Source organism: Stenella coeruleoalba (genome assembly GCF_951394435.1).
Source record: "Stenella coeruleoalba genome assembly, chromosome: 10".
NCBI lineage: Eukaryota > Metazoa > Chordata > Mammalia > Artiodactyla > Delphinidae > Stenella > Stenella coeruleoalba.
In genome coordinates this window covers 44,816,511-44,833,546 of record NC_137156.1, presented here as the reverse complement: position 1 = coordinate 44,833,546, position 17,036 = coordinate 44,816,511, and the positions used below count along the sequence as shown (strand labels likewise).

General features: G+C 38.7%; 1 protein-coding gene across 18 annotated transcripts in view; it reads left to right on the top strand.

The window, feature by feature from the left end:
- The window catches only part of DST (dystonin), a 496,974-nt gene that overhangs the window by 436,862 nt on the left and 43,076 nt on the right, over window positions 1-17,036 (top strand). For all 18 annotated transcript variants that reach the window (XM_079934485.1, XM_079934486.1, XM_079934474.1 and 15 more), the window contains 9 exons: window positions 832-1,050; window positions 4,461-4,664; window positions 5,934-6,165; window positions 6,986-7,212; window positions 8,853-8,975; window positions 9,108-9,209; window positions 11,262-11,363; window positions 13,679-13,852; window positions 14,168-14,323. In XM_079934485.1, the coding sequence (XP_079790611.1) occupies window positions 832-1,050; window positions 4,461-4,664; window positions 5,934-6,165; window positions 6,986-7,212; window positions 8,853-8,975; window positions 9,108-9,209; window positions 11,262-11,363; window positions 13,679-13,852; window positions 14,168-14,323 (1,539 nt within the window). The remainder of the gene's footprint in view (window positions 1-831; window positions 1,051-4,460; window positions 4,665-5,933; window positions 6,166-6,985; window positions 7,213-8,852; window positions 8,976-9,107; window positions 9,210-11,261; window positions 11,364-13,678; window positions 13,853-14,167; window positions 14,324-17,036) is intronic.

Genomic DNA, 17,036 nt, shown 5'->3' with positions numbered 1-17,036 from the left:
CTGTGGTTTATTGGATTGCTGTTGTGCTTTATCTTTTGCTTTTGGATTATGAAGTGAATTTGTACCATAATCGAGATCTCTGTGACCACCCCATAACATCAGTGGATAGCATAATGTTCTATTTTGCTTCTCATCTATTTAATTAATTTTGCTGACCAGCAGCTCCTCTTAGAATTTCATTTGTGAAAGAGAGTCCTTATGTTTTAACAGAAAGTAATGTCAGTGTTGCCAGGCTCATGCCAGACCTTTCTCTCACCTAGAAGACCTAGAAGAATGGCTGGAGAATTTTGCTTATTATGTTTGGAGAGCTCAGTGTCTTAGTCATAAAAACTTGAGGCTTTTTATTTATTCTTTTTTTTGTGGTTTTGTCACCTAATTTTTTTTGTTTTTGAGAAGTTCTGCATGTCATCAAATCCCCTGATTTTTGACAACTGCATAGAAATCCACTGCAGGAATATATCATCCTTTATCAGCCTGATCTCCAGTTGTACTTTCAAGACATTTTTTACATTTTTGCTATTTTCTACATGTGTATATGAAATTTTTTTTATTGTAGTAAGAACACACCATTAGCATACAATGGAATATTATTCAGCCTTGAAAAGGAGGGACTTCCTTATGCAACAACATGGGAGGGCCTTTCTTTAATTTAAAATGAACTTTTATACATAGAAGCAATTAAAATCGAACTAGCCTCTGTTCATTTACCATGCATTGTTGAGTGCTTACTCTGCACCAGGTATATTGTGCTGGACAAGCATTCTGGAGTATATATATGTGTTCCTTGGCCTGCCTGCCCGGTTAAACACATTTTGTCATCTGATTTTCTAGAAAAAACTGGACAAGGTATTGAAGAACTATGATGCCATCTGCCAGATAAACTCAGAGAGGTATCTGCAGTTAGAACGGGCACAGTCCCTGGTTAACCAGTTCTGGGAAACATATGAAGAACTTTGGCCGTGGCTGACAGACGTACAGAGGATCATCACTCAGCTTCCTGCCCCTGCCCTGGAGTACGAAACCCTGAGGCAACAGCAGGAAGAACATCGTGTAAGCTTGGTGCCAGAGAGTGCTGGAGACCCCATGGAAAGAGAATCACGATTTTTAGGGTGTTTCTAATGCAGACACCTTCTGTGATGAGGAAGTTTTAGCATTCTGGTCTGCACAGTTTGCTTACCTCCGAGTTGCTGCCCTGTTGTCCAGTTTTGCAGTGGGACGACTCATGTGGGCAGGCACACTGTGTATGTCATCATGATGTCACAGCTTTTACCCAGTAGTTTGCAGTGCAAACTGAGTACAGAAACAAAATCATTGTTTTAAAATGTTAGAGAAATAAGCTTTCGAAGTACTTTCAACTGATCATGTTGAATTGCTTTCAGTGTACACTAATTTGACTAATATATAGTGGTTAGAGCCATCCAGAATGTAAGCAAAATGTAGCAATACATGGAAGCAACATCAAATAGACAAGGACATTGAGCTTGGAGAAAATGTACGCTATAACAAATACGTCAAAATAGCATTGTTGTAAAATCGAATTCTGTGAAAAGGAAAAAATGCTGAAGTTTAAAGACAAATTGTCCCCCCACTTTTTTTTTTCTTTTCCTTTTGTACATGGAAATATTTTGAAGTTCTCTGCTTCTATAAGTTTACATGAGTAAACAAGAGAGTATATTTCCATCTACAAATATGTCATGTTTTAAACACATAAAATGGCATTATGAGGCCCTCATTTCAGTAGTCTCCGAAATGTTAATGTAGCTTAAAATTTTGCAAGGGTTTAAGTGAGAGGATTCAAGACTGTCAGAAGAAAGTCTGGAATTCTTGTTATTTATGATCTTGTGAACCTAGTTGCTCTCCCAGATCTGCACAAGATGTACCCTGAGACTTATCATTGTGTGTGTGCGTGTGTCAAGTTTAACTCAGGATATATTACATCATTGTTTGAAGTATGTAACATACTTATTAATCTTATTTGTTTACTTTTTTAGTGTATTAACATTGAAGAATATCTCTAAGTATTTGTTTAGAAGAGCTTTAGAGAACACTTTAATGCAAAATGGAAATTTTATGGCGTTCTATCTAAATAATTCAGTGGGAGACTTATAAACTATGTATAATTGAATTTAATTTTAGTAGAAAGGTTATTTTTGAGAGAAATCCTGATGCCTACCCACTGAATGATTTTTAGTATAAAATGTTTCATGGATTTCTTCTACTCTGAAGTGAGATCTGAATAGCTGTTTTCTAGCATAACATCAAATAGGACAAAAAGGATCATTATTGCATGGAATATTTCAAAATTGAGTTAATTTTCTTGTTTGGCATTATCTTTCAGTTCTCAAAACAAATGTATGATCTTTATTTAGAAAGGGAGCTTCAAAACTTCGTAGCCAAGTCTTCAAATTGTTCAAGCTAAATTTTACAGAATATTTGCAGCATTTCTTCTGCAACTCTACAGCATCCTCTTCACTGTTCTTGGGAACATCTTCTAGTTCATTCTAGCCAGGAATGAAAAATGGCCCCGAGAGCTGTGTTATAAATAAATGGTAGATCTCTTTTAAGTTCACATTAAGTATCTCCAGCATGAGTGGACTCTTAGGATAGCTGCCAAGAATCATTTTGTTACCTATGAGGCAAAAGACATCTCCTGCTGGGCCCTTTCTCCATGTGCACACATCCCCAAGTAGGTATCCCGTGGCTTTTTTCTTGTCTGTCATGGAATGGTCTTAAGAAGGCTCATCTGGCTACCTCCCAGCAAAGGTGTCTCATGGTGATGCTGCACAGGTGAGATCTACTTAGACTCCAGGCCACTCAAGAACTTTCAGCAGAGATTCCTTACTTTACTGAGAGTCTCTTGGTAATCAAAGTGTGAGCTTGTTTTCAAACATGGCTTCGAGAATGTTGAAGCCAGAGCTCGTGTGACACGTTTCTTCCCCATGAGATTGCATGGTGGCTGGTCTTACTGTCACCACTTCCATTCTGTAAAACAGCATGAAGATACCAAACAATGTAAAACACAAGTAGGAAATCACAGCGGGCTGTGTAGATTCAGTAGACGTTCCTCCTTTTTTTTTTTACAAATTGAATTTGTGTTTATTTAGCTCTTTTCCAAAAGAGTTTTGAGACCGTCTTCAGAAAAACTTCAAAAATAGGGATAGTACATTGGGGATTGTTCATGATGTAATGAACCAGTTTTCTCAACCACTTTGGAAATAATTTATATGACTGATTTTAGTGGCACTTTTAATAAAAATCCAGGTATGTGGCCGTCCTGGTGATTCTGCTTGATGAATGATGGAAGTTAAAATATTTACAGGGAAAGATCGCTTTCCTCTAGACTGTCTTTCCTGAATATAATTTCTCTCAGAGAGGCTTTTCTTAGGGGCTGGATAGCAAACAGTTTGGAGACACATCTTCTGGTGAGGACGAGAAACTGCTGATTAGGGAACCTCATGAATAATGGAGTACAGTAGAGGGCACCTCAATGCTGCACGGAGGTCTGCCCCAGAGAAACCTGCAGGCAGTCACGGGAGACCCTGGATTCCGTGGAGTGTAAAGATTCCAGATTGATCCATTTCCCTAGAAGGAATGGGGCTCCACCTGGATTCCACGCCCCCTCATTAGCATCAGTATCATTGTATCTCTTGATTAGATGATACTGTATTATGCATAATATTCATAGGTCACATATTTTTCCTTAAATACACTTTATAGATAATGCTCAGTATACAGCTGTGTATTTGATGGATTGATTATCCTTGCAGCCATTAACATTTAAAAATAAATACAGATAGATTTGTTTATGTTTATATATCATACATATCATATATGTACATAGAACAGACTCACAGATATATAATGTAATATATATGGACATATTTTGTATTGGTTTACATATAATGTAATGACAATCCCTTGGGAGCTTAAATCCCCCTAACTTAGCTTTATCTGTCATTGTTCTCTCTCATCATTGTGTCTACCTTCTACTGTGCTTTTTTCCTCTTCCTTTCTTCCTCTCCCTCCCTCTCTCTTCCTTCCTTTTGAATAACTTTTGTATGTATCATGAGTGTGCAGAAAGGAATACAGAGAGTTATGGCTCGGTCTCTGTAGGTTGGGATGTAGTGAGTTCATAATCCTTTCATGTAATATGACCCTTGGCTAATACTCTCGTCAGACTGTACTGCTCTCGGTAGGAAAGGCGTAATGAAACTGGGATTCATTATTTCACTCATCCAGCATTTTTGCATGTACCCTGAAAAGGACTTTGACATGACCAGACCGTTGTTTAATCTTTGTGTCAGGGGATCTCTCCCTGGCAGAGGGTTGTGCGTTCAGTGCCTTGTGACGAGAGGGTGTTTGTGTGGAGTTTCTTGCCAGCTGGATGCGCTGCGGATGTTGACAGCTGTACTGTGGAGGTGTGCCTCTGAGAAACTGAGACGCTGTTTGCTTTGTTATAGCAACTGCGAGAGTTGATAGCCGAACACAAGCCGCATATAGATAAGATGAACAAAACTGGGCCGCAGTTACTGGAATTGAGCCCGAGGGAAGGGTTTTCTATCCAAGAGAAGTACGTGGCTGCTGACACTCTCTACAGTCAAATTAAAGAAGATGTCAAAAAGCGGGCTGTGGCGCTGGATGAAGCCATTTCTCAGTCTGCTCAGGTAATGCTTTGCACCAGCAGTGCGATGGTCTCCCCGACAGCAGAGTGTGGAAAGACATTTCCCGGATGTGCTGATTCAATTCCAGCTAAAATTGTTTCACTGCATTAACTCTGAGTATTGACGTTTTGGTCTCTGAGGTGATATTTGCCAGTGTCCGATCCTTATATTTCTCCGCCTGCTTATATATAAATAAAACATAATTTTCAATGATTTAAGAAGCATACAGCTGTCATCGTTGTCCAGATACCTAAATAAGTGCCCATCCAGAGTAGAATGCAGTGTTTACCATTGGAAGAAATGAAAGAAAGTGTTACTATCATCATTAATGAAACATTCCCAAGACAGCAATAGAAGAAAGACTATGAATGCTAGGCTGAATAAGAAGGAAAAAATTTGCAGTTGGAAATCGATTTTTTTTTTTTTTTCGTTTTGAGAATACCTTTTTCAAGAAGTTGATTTGCAGTTACCTACAGATTTTCCGTTTTGAAGGTTCTGGTTTTTATCGTTAGATCACTGGCATGAGAGCGGTCCATTTTCTGTAATCCTGACCGATAATTCCTTTAATGTTGAGCATAGTGTGGAATCTATAAATGAACAAGTGTTCGTAACTTTGCTTCATTGTCTGTGGTGCCTTTGCAAGTGGAAATTTAAAATTCTTTCATGGATCTGACTATGTGTTTGGCCAGGAATTAAATATAAACTTCCATTACAACCTCAGGAAGGTTTCTGTTTTTTTTTTTAATTTTTAAACATTTTTTAGTTCAGGAAACTTATAACTTAAGAAATCCCTTTCATCTCATCAAAACTGCCCATGAATTTTACATTTAATAATATAACTTTTCGAGGATGCCAAAATAATCAGTAAAAGTGAATAAAACTATCAGTGTTGATAGACAAACACCCAGATTATTGAACCTAATTTTCAAAGTTAATTTGAATTATGGTAAGATGAAGCACTAGTAAAATGCTGCTGTCAAGTGGTCCAATTATATATTAACATATACAGTTTCTTAATGAATTTACTCAGTTATTTGCAAGAAGCAGTCCCATCCCCATAAGCAGTGTGACACGGAGAGGTGCCTATGAGTTGTGATTTTAGGAATGTCTTCACACACCAGCTGGATATAACTCTTTGGATGGATGTGTTCACAGAAGGGCCAAGGTTTCATTCTTGACTGTGACATTAGATAGGTGTGTTATCATTTTAAATCCCACCCTTGGCCTCACAGGTCTTTTCCTCCATAAATGGCCCTTCTCTTTTACTCCCAGTTCCACGACAAGATCGACCAGATCCTGGAGAGCCTGGAGCGTGTGGTGGAGCGTCTGCGGCAGCCGCCTTCCATCTCAGCAGAGGTGGAGAAGATCAAGGAGCAGGTCAGTGAGAATAAGAACGTGGCCGTGGACATGGAGAAGCTGCAGCCTCTGTACGAGACCCTCAGGCAGAGGGGAGAGGAGATGATCGCTCGGTCCCAGGGCACTGACAAGGACATATCTGCCAAAGGTAATCCTTTCAGGATGAGGGAACCACTGAACTTTACTCAAAACAATTGTGAATGTTCCTTGACAGTCCAGTTGCATATCAACATGCCAGATTTTAGAAAAGGTATTGCAGATGTGACATGTTTGGGGTGGAAGGGCTGTGCACACCAGTCCCTTGTTAATGTCTTCCTGTGTTTGTGAAATCAGTTGAGTAACTACAACATGTGCCATGATACAAAAACCATATGTTCTCTGGGCCCTTTAAATCAGTTGGTTAAGCATAATGCTAGTAAGACCAAACCTAGGGGTATTTTTTCCTCTGACTACACTACTTTATGTCATGGGTACTCTGTCCCATAGCCACAGAAATGGCAACCAGGACCCTAGCCAAGCACCTTAAATGTCTGAGCTGGGGTCAAAAGGAAGGGCCTGTGCAGAGGTCAGTGGAAATTCACGGTAAGAGGACTCTAGAAGTAAGCCCAAAATATGTATCCTGCTTTGTTGTGTTCCTGCGACTAAGCAGATATCTCTATTCTTGATTTGGAGAGCGTAAAGAATATACTAGGGCCAGCCTTGGTGAACTCAGGTCTCCCCTGAGTTCACATGCCTCTGAGCATTGTCTTTTGTCAGGAAACCTTGGTTCCGGAGGAGCAGGACACCCTCAGATCCTGTATTTGCCTGGAAAGGCGGTTGGGCCCAGTGATACCCAGTAGACTAGGCTCAACCCAAATTTGGTCCAGGTTTAGATCCTTGGAAAATTGAATGATTGTTCCTGGGTGAATGAGAACGTTGTGCTTTATTGCTTAAAGGGTGTGTCTTTTTGATATTGTTCTGCTCTGTAGCTGTTCAGGATAAGCTAGACCAAATGGTTTTCATTTGGGAGAACATACACACACTGGTGGAAGAAAGGGAAGCCAAGCTACTGGATGTGATGGAATTAGCAGAGAAGTTCTGGTGTGATCACATGTCACTGGTGGTCACCACTAAAGATACTCAAGACTTCATCCGGGATCTGGAGGATCCTGGGATCGATCCCTCGGTAGTAAAACAACAGCAGGAAGCAGCAGAGGTAAGCAGAGAATCTCATTTAAAGTTTAAAAAATAGGGCTTCCCTGGTGGCGCCGTGGTTGAAAGTCCGCCTGCCGATGCAGGGGACACGGGTTCGTGCCCCGGTCCGGGAAGATCCCTCATGCCGCGGAGCGGCTGGGCCCGTGAGCCATGGCCGCTGAGCCTGCGCGTCAGGAGCCTGTGCTCCGCAACGGGAGAGGCCACAACAGCGAGAGGCCCGCGTACCAAAAAAAAAAAAAAAAAAGTTTAAAAAATAAGTTGTGGTAGCATGAATGTTGGATTCCTTTGGTATAAATATTTGGAATTACACTATTAGAATTTATATTTGGTCCTGAAAGTGGAATGCACAGAGATGTAGTAGGGGACAGAGTCCACCCACAGGTTTCCCATGGAGAATGTTTATTTAGAAAGTTCCTCTCCATCCCCATTGTTTCTGCCTTACTTCAGGGGCCTCGTCATCTCTCTTTCTTGCCTAAGAAAGTAATCTGAGCGGTACCCCTGCCTGTGGAGTCTCTTTTCCCACCAGCCTCTAACCTTTTTGCCCATTGTCCCTCTAGATCTCCTGCTGGTTAAAAGCCCTCAAGGCGTCCGCTGCCTACTGCCTAAAGTCCAAACTACCTGGAACACAGTATCAGCCTTTTCCATCCCAGCCTAGCTCAGGCCTGTGTTTCCAAAGTCATTTTTTTTCTACTGCTCCTTTACCAAGCTCCTTCTCTTATGGCTTTCTCTGAAGCTGCCGTGCTCTTTCTAGCGTCTGAATCTTTGCACATTTTATTTCCTTAGCCTAGAATATCTTTCCTGCCACTCTCCTTGGCAGATCCCACTCAAGCTTCAAGGTTCAGTTGGGTTGCCAGCCTCCACCCTCTTGTATACTCAGCTGAGTTAGTCCATCCGTATAACATTCTCATCACGCAAAGGACTTAACGCAGAGCATGACTTATCGTTGACTGTACCTCTGTCTTTCCCAGTGGACTCAGAGCCCCTTGAGTGGAATAGTCATGTCTAATTTTCTCTGTATCTCCGATGCCTGGTTTGGGGCATGTTCATCCTTGGTAAATAAATGCATCTTGAATGAATAAGTGTACTTAACCGAGAAAATGAAAGCAAGGTAGAATACTGCATTTCTGTCATAGTTTTTGTTTGTTTGTTTGTTTGGTACTTTACATGTCCTGGGGTAAAAATGAAAATCTAGAGTTAGATTATCCTAAATCTACTAAGCAAATTACATTAATTTGTGTGAAGTCTCTGAACTCATATGATACTACGTCTATTTTAAATGTGTGTTGCCAAACTAGTTGGTTTAAAAAACAAAAACAAAATGGCTTTCCATGCTTTTCAGTATTGTCGATTTTTTTTTTGAAAGACTTATTCTGGTATATGTTACATGGAATTATTTCCTAAATACTGTCTTTATAATAAGCATTTGACATTTGTTCCTCAAAGGACACTGATTTTTCTTTAAAATGGCTCTTGTGTTCCCTTGTTGAAAAAATTTAGTGCCAAAACTTAGAAAACAGAATGAAGAAAATAAAAATTGATTACAATCCTGCCTCCTAGAAATAACTACCATCAATGTCTTGTGCATCTTTTTAGTTTCATTGTGGTTTGGCTTTAAAGTAAGGCTGTCATTTCTTATTCTAGGTCATAAGGGAGGAGATAGACGGATTGCAGGAAGAGCTGGATATGGTTATTAACCTGGGTTCTGAACTCATTGCCGCTTGCGGGGAACCCGACAAGCCCATTGTTAAGAAGAGTATAGACGAGGTACAACCTGCATATTTTCTACTCTTATCAGAATGGTTTTTTAAAAGGATTTTTCTAACTAAAACATATTTGATAGAAGTAGTCGGAAACTTAGCATATGATACTGAAAGAGTTCTAATATTTACATTGTAGTTAAATTCAGCCTGGGATTCTCTAAATAAAGCTTGGAAAGACCGGGTGGACAGACTTGAGGAGGCAATGCAGGCTGCTGTTCAGTACCAGGATGGACTGCAGGTAAGGCTTACAGGGTCTCCTGGAGGGAGGGATCAGGTGATAAGTGATGCTTACAAATTCACGCATCAGTATGTCCCCGGAGCTGCAAGTGTGATGCAGTTAACTCACCTGCTTCAATTCATGCTTTGCCTTTTCGAAGAGATTTCTGACACTGGAGATATGTACAGATTCATATACACCCCTAAACACATTCTTATACACACATTCAGTGAAATTTACTTTGAAAAGAAATATTTTAACTTTTTAAAGTGAAAGTCACAGTATTTTTCATAAATGGCTCAACACCAGACAGTGAAATGCAGCTGAGTCTGAGCTCTGCTCTAGAGTCGAGTGGAATAAAATGAAAGGAGTAAACACTATCTAAAAATGTCACTAAGTGTAGCACAAGTCAGATGTAAAGAAATTTGATTTGAAGCCAGTGTTCCCGGTGAACTAAAATAGATTTCTATTTTATTAGGTCATAATCTGTCTTGCAAAAAGTGTTTTCTTCTTTCCCATGTATATAATTCCTTTTAATGGTTGTTTTTCACATCACTCAAGGGTTCTCATTCAGTTCATTAACTAGTTTTTAAGTTTATTTTTTTAATATTAAAAATTCTCCTGTCAGTTGAGGCCAACTCAGGGATATTTCTCTCCCTACCTTCCTTAACTTTATTCCATTTCCTAACAGAGTGGCAGCAGTTGAATCCTTCATCCAACCATATGGAAAAGGCCTCTCTAAGTATTTCCATAACACCAAGAGAATATTATTTTTAAAGCTCAGATGAGAACATCTTTTCCCTTTTATTAGGCCACTTCATTTCTATATTTATAAAAATAAATATCACAAGCCCAGCTTTATGCCAGCAGAAAAGTGTTTTGAACTTTGCAAATATATAAAAAATTCACTACAAGTGACACCTTATTATAACCCCCCCACTCCTTTTTTTTTAACCAAAGTGATAATTTATTGGTTAGATAGCAGTGGCCAGTAACCAGTCAAGCTCTACGTCCATCTGTGAGGCCAGATCGTGATTTTCAAATTCGTTTGGTGGGTCACAGAGGTTGTATCCTCTCCTGGGGCTGGAGATGGCTCTGCCACCACTGCACCCGTTAGCCCCAGGAGGTCAGGGTCACAGCTGGACACGAAGGCTTGTCTCATCACCGTTGCTAGAAAAACAAGGCCCATCACAGGTCCTGCTGGTCCTAGGTCAGTAGCATCACATGTGTGGGGATGAAAGGCGTGATGGATTAAAAGAGCTGTAGGTAAGTGTCCAAAGCTGCAGACACTCCAGAGGTTTCAAGGTTTGATTGTAAAGTGAAAGGCATTTTATTTCCCAAGTTGCTGCTCACGTTCTTAGGGTTTATCATGATCAGTTTAAACTACCAGATATTTCCCAAGGTTTTTTTTCTCAGTACTGTATGGCCTGGCAACTTCATTAAATGGCAGAATAATTTTGTGTATTCAGAACCTGAAAAAAAAAATGTGAGTGGAGCCTTTTTAAAAAAGATTGTTTGTGTTGCCTAAAACGAACAAGAAGATAGGAGATTTTGAAGTTTTGTCGCAGTTCAGAATAATGGTCTTAATCATTATACGTGCAGGATTTTAATGCTAATCTCAGTAATACAGAAGAGTTTACTTGAGACAAATTGTTTCACGTGCCAAACAGTAAACTTCTTGATTATTTGAATGAACAGATGGGTTTGAATCTTTTTCTCTCAATATATTTATACAATCTGCCTTTTAGGCAGACAGAGTACAGAGAATTTTATTTTGTGTGGTGAATTTATAAAACTTTTTTTTCAAATAGACTTTTCTTGCAAGTTCTCAATATTCTAAGATTCTATTCAAGATAGAATTTCTTCTACTAATTTGGATGCAAAATTGGAGGTTTCATCTATTTCATATTTGGGATAACTGTTCCAGTATGTTGCCACTTTTACCTTATTTGTAAAACAGGCTCATTGCTTAATATCTTTACAGATTTATGATTATACTTTTCTATTGCACTTGAGGTGTTGTAGTAATTTCAAATATACTGTTATAATAACATGACCTAACGTGTTTTTCAGGCAATATTCGACTGGGTAGATATTGCAGGTGGCAAATTGGCTTCATTGTCTCCAATTGGAACAGATCTTGAAACTGTCAAGCAGCAGATTGAGGAGCTGAAGGTATGGGTAGGAGCTGAGAAATTCATCAAACGTTGCATTTTTAAGTTCTTGATTCATGGGATGCTTTATGCAAATTTATTTTATATAATTGAAGTGTTACATTTTGATTATGGAACTGGTTTAATATAGTGCCTGCACATAATAGGTTATGTATAAGTGCTCGTTAAATAAAGGATACAAAATACTAGTAGTTTTTCTTACTAAATCAATTCCTGTTCATTATAGAAAAATCAGAAAAATGCAAATTAGCAAAACAAAATGTTATGTAACCAGAATCAAGCACTCGTAAGATTTGATTTATAGCCTTTCATATATCCTCATACTGGGTGTAGGATGAGGTATGGGGGCGTGCGTGCGTGTGTGTGTGTGTGTGTGTGTGTGTGTGTGTGTGTGTGTGTGTTTGACATATTACATATGTATACTATACTGTAAGGATTTTTAGAACTTTATTATTCTGTAGTGTGTTATTGTCACTGATACATATACAGCAACATTTCTGTTTTCTTTGTTGTGTTCAGAGTAATTCAATTAGTCCAACAGGCTAAAGAAGGATCCCGTGAGTGGATGGGATTGGATGGGATCATAGTGTTTCCCAAAACGTTTGTTTTGTAAATGCTTGTTGTTTCCCATCTGCTTTCCTCTGTAATTTTTTTCCTTTGTGGTTCTTGATCTCCAGCTGTGAAAATGGCTGAACCGTTTCCTCTGAATTCCTCTGTGCTGATGCTCATTTATCAAAGTGGGAGCAACTATTTCCTCCCTAATTTTAAAGTCTCTATCTACAGAGACATCACAGCCCTTTCAATGAACTCTACTAGATTTTTACATAAAATTATTATCTGGCTTTAAAAGAGTAGCATTTTTATCTCTAAGTGTGATATAGAATATTTCATTTAGAAAAAAATTGTTTCTTCTTGAGAATTTTACTGTTACCATCATTAGATGGTGATTTTTTTTTTTTACTCTGTCTGCTCATGTAGTAAACACATGATATCCTTTATGTACAATTACAGGTGTGGAGGAGGGGTTTTTTTGGGTTTTACATATATCTCAGCAATTTTCATACAGCACACTGGATGAGGTGCTTGCCCTTAAATCAGGTGTCTGAAGTTGCATCTCCCTTCATCCACTTACTAACCAAATGGCCTCAGAAAATTTGTCTAACTGCTCTCACTTCTGTGTCCTTAGCTTAATTGGGGATAAAATGATTTTCTTTATAAGTTTATTGAGAACAACTTGACTATAGCAAGTGTTCACTATGCTTTTGTTATTATTTTTAATTATTATTTTAACTTGCTTGAAAAAAATTGATACTGCTTAGCCATTAATTCTTTATTATTTAATTATTTACTATTAGAGATTAAAATCAATACTTTATGAAAAGACAGTTTCCTATTACATGTAACCACTGGCTAACCTGTATTGGTTGGCAAAGCCAGGATTATTACCTACATGTCATTAAGCACCAAGTGAGAGTAATGTTATTCTGAGTCAGTGCAAAGGATAAATAAATACTAATAAACACAGCATAGCAGGGAATTCCCTGGCGGTCCATTGGTTAGGACCCAGCACTTCCACTGCCGAGGACCTGGTTCGATCCCTGGTCAGGGAACTAAGATTCCCGCAAGCCGCATAGCATGGCCACAAAGAAAAATAATATAAATAAATAAACAAACACAGCATAGCTACAGAAAACACAGAGCGTTCAGTGACTGCAAGATGTGTGTGTGTTTTGAGCAGGAAATAATGTGAGTTTCTTAGAGATTTTTTTTCTGGGTTTCATATATGTAAATATATATTTTGTTTTCTTCTTTCCTATAATTTCAGAACTCATTTATTGAATATGTATAATTAGACCCTGGAAGAAGTTCATCCTTGAAATTTGTTAGTTCTTTATTGTAGAGAACAGAAGTGAAATAGCAAAATTATAAATAAAAAATCGTTCCATCAGAAAACGTTGAATGAAAAGATTTCTTTTTTTTAATTTAATTTTTATTTTATACTGGAGTATAGTTGATTTACAATGTTGTGCTAGTTTCAGGTGTGAGAAAAGGTTTCTTTTCATCATTTTTTATCTACAGTTTTTTCATCAGTAAACCCTGTGTTAGATTTTATTCCTCTTCACCCCACCCCAATAAAAAGTGTGAATTAGAACAAACATCTAACCTGTAGAATTTTTGTTTGTTTAAAGTTACTGAAGAGAACCTGCTGTATAAAAATATAAATAAAATAAAATTCAAAAATTCCAAAAAAATAAAAAGATAAAGTTACTGATGTATAACAAATTTTCCTTGTATGCCTCCTTTTTTAAAAAATAGCAATTTAAGTCAGAGGCGTATCAACAACAGATAGAAATGGAGAGACTGAACCATCAGGCAGAGCTCCTGCTAAAGAAAGTAACAGAAGAAAGTGATAAACACACTGTTCAGGACCCACTGATGGAGCTGAAATTGATATGGGACAGTCTGGATGAGAGGATCATCAATAGACAGGTAAATACCAATTTCAGGTTCATATAATAATGTAAAATAACTGTTAAAAAGTAAAATTAGGGGATCCTGGACATAAACTTCAGAAGCCCCTAAATTCTTTTATTTCCTTGGAACTTTTCCTGCTTCTCACATGCTGTTTTTTTAACCACAGAGTTTCAAACTTAAAATATATGAGGATATGATGATCGGGCTTCATTGGATTTGCTTAAAGACTTATGCAGCAGGAAGCAATTGAACAGTTCACTCTTGTTTTATAAATGTGGGTCATCCATCCTATCAGACTTGTGGATCGATTGTCTTCCTCTCTGTCTGCAGCACAAGCTGGAGGGCGCTCTGTTAGCACTGGGGCAGTTCCAGCACGCACTGGACGAGTTGCTGGCGTGGCTCACGCACACTGAGGGCTTGCTCAGCGAACAGAAGCCTGTCGGAGGAGACCCCAAGGCCATTGAAATTGAACTCGCCAAGCATCATGTACGTAGCTGTTACTGCATCCTCTCTTTCTTCTCTCTGCATTTCTAGTGTCACCAGAGGTTTCTGGTCTGCTGATTTTTTAGGCATTTATGGTTTTAACCCATGTTCCTATTTGACATTGGCGACATAAGGTTGAACTACTTAAAATGCACTTCTTAAAAGGTGATAATCAGGCTTCCCTGGTGGCGCAGTGGTTGAGAGTCCGCCTGCCAATGCAGGGGACACGGGTTCGTGCCCTGGTCTGGGAAGATACCACATGCCGTGGAGCGGCTGGGCCTGTGAGCCATGGCCACTGAGCCCGCGTGTCCGGAGCCTGTGCTCCGCGACGGGAAAGTGATAATCAAAATGTTTTTCTCATTGGTCAAGGCAGTTATTGTCAAAAATAGCAAGAATGGGGAATTTTGGGCTAAACGTTAGGAGGACTGCATGACCAACACTGGAGGTTTAAATTTCTGATTATACCTGTGCTTGGATGAAGGTAACATAGTTTTAAAAGCTGTTGGGGGCAGCCTGGCAAGTCACAGTTATCCTGCAGGCTCTGTGCGTGTTTCCTCTGGTCACCCTTCCCTCCACGCGTCTCTCCCTTGCTGTGTTTTGGCTTGTCATATATTTCTGTCTGTCTGTACATCTCTCATCATGTTGGGGTTTGTCCTTCTGTTTCTTTCTCTTTCTTTTCACTGGCTTTTTGTGTCTTAGTCCTTTTCTTTCCGAGGTAGTTTTTTAAACTATTTATTATGTTTAGAAGAGTTTTTACATGTCATGTACTTGATTGAAAGCTTATAAGTGGAAAATTTTTATCTTGAGATATATGCAAAATAGTTTCATATTTTGTCATCTTTGTGGCACTTGGTTGATGATTATTAACAGAAAATTCCCCGTCTTAAGTCAACGAGGCTTAATGAATAGAATTTATGCCCAGTAGAGTTTATCCTGACATTCAGCAGGCTTTCATAGAACTTTTAACATACACATTATAGTGGTGTCTTACTTAAAGTTAGGTCCTTAATCCTAATCTTAAATAAGTTTTCCTTGATTATCATATAGAAACATTTGATTATTTTACATATTAACAGCATTTTAAAATAAGAGGTTTATAGCGCTTTAAGATCATGATATTTTTGATTATTCTTGCTTTAGTTCTTCTTCCTTCATGTGTTTCCCCACAGTAATTGTTCCCTAATTTAAATTTTTCTTCCTTTTTTACCTCTTTCTGTCTGTATTTATAATCATTGCCCAGCCATATCTGATTAAGCAATTAGGACTTATTTTGCATCATTAATATTTGTCCTCATTTAATATCTATATTATACCTTTGCTAAGAGCAATAATGACCAGTCACACTGACTCTGCATGTAACCAAAATGTTTATTCTCATAGGGTGAGTTTATAGCATTTACATTTTCATAAACTCAGCCATTGTCCTAAAAGTCACATACATCAGTGACAGGAACTTTGTAGAAGATGGTAGAGGTGGGAACATGCGGCACCCTGGTCCAGTTATTTTGGTGGAGATGAGTTAGGGACCTTTAGTTTCCTTTAGTCAAGGATATTTTCTCCTTCCATTTCTTTCTTTTTAAAAAGTTTTATTGAAGTATAGTTGATTTACAATGTTGTGTTAATTTCCACAGTACAGCAAAGTGATTCAGTTATACATATATATTCTTTTCCATTATATTTTATCACAGGACATTGAATATAGTTCCCTGTGGTATACAGTAGGACCTTGTTGTTTATCCACCCTCCATATATACTAGTTGGCATCTGCTGGCCCCAAACTCCCAATCCTTCACTCCCCACTCTGATTCCATTTCTGAAGGTCAAAGTTCAAGGACTCAGAATTGCCAGCACAATTGCTGGAGGAAGGGAGGGAAGATTCCCATCCCTGTCCCGCCTTCTTCTCTGGCTCCTAGGCCGTGGCTTATGTAGCAGGGCTCCGACCATTTATAAGAACGAATTTTATAGAATTATCTTTTATGTTTTGACTGTGAAAATATTTAACTCTTACCTTTTGAAAGTGGTGCCTACGTTAACATATCCAAGTACCTGCTTCTTATAAAGATCACTCCTTACTCAGTTGATTTTATAACTTTTGAAAAACCTCCCTCACCAGATGCCTCAGAACACAAGTGGATGGAGTCAGAGAAGCAGTGATCAGGGACGGTTCGTGCCCTTGCCTGAAATCCTTCTGGTCTGGGTTTCCCAGATGTGGGTTGTCCCTCCCAGGACGACAGATGACACTTCTCTTCTCTCCTGTTGCCAACCCGAGTCTGAGTGTAGGGGGAAGGGTTATCACAGACTTTTACCAACAATAGAGGAAGATTTCTTCTGGTTTCCAAAAGCATAGCAGTCTTCTTGAAAGGAAACTGTTACTAAGCTGTATTTGTTCTTTGAGGTAATTCTTTTCAGTATAAGAAATTGATTTTTTTAGCCTGCAGTTGTTTTTTGCACTTACCACTCTTGCCCCATGTTAGTGCATTTAAGTGTTATTAATCTATTCTTATATTCCCACCGGATAATAGAATAAGAAGGCATTATTTACTGAGATCTGTCATAGGCATTTCATATCATATTTTCTAGTAAGAGAACAGCTAAATCGTGGAATGCTGGACTCACGTATTCCCCAGTAAATGGTGAAATCTCTTTCCCTTTAATGTTAGGGCCTCCTGGGGTTCATTCCTGTCACCTGAGCAGTTAACTCTAGCACCCTTAAAAC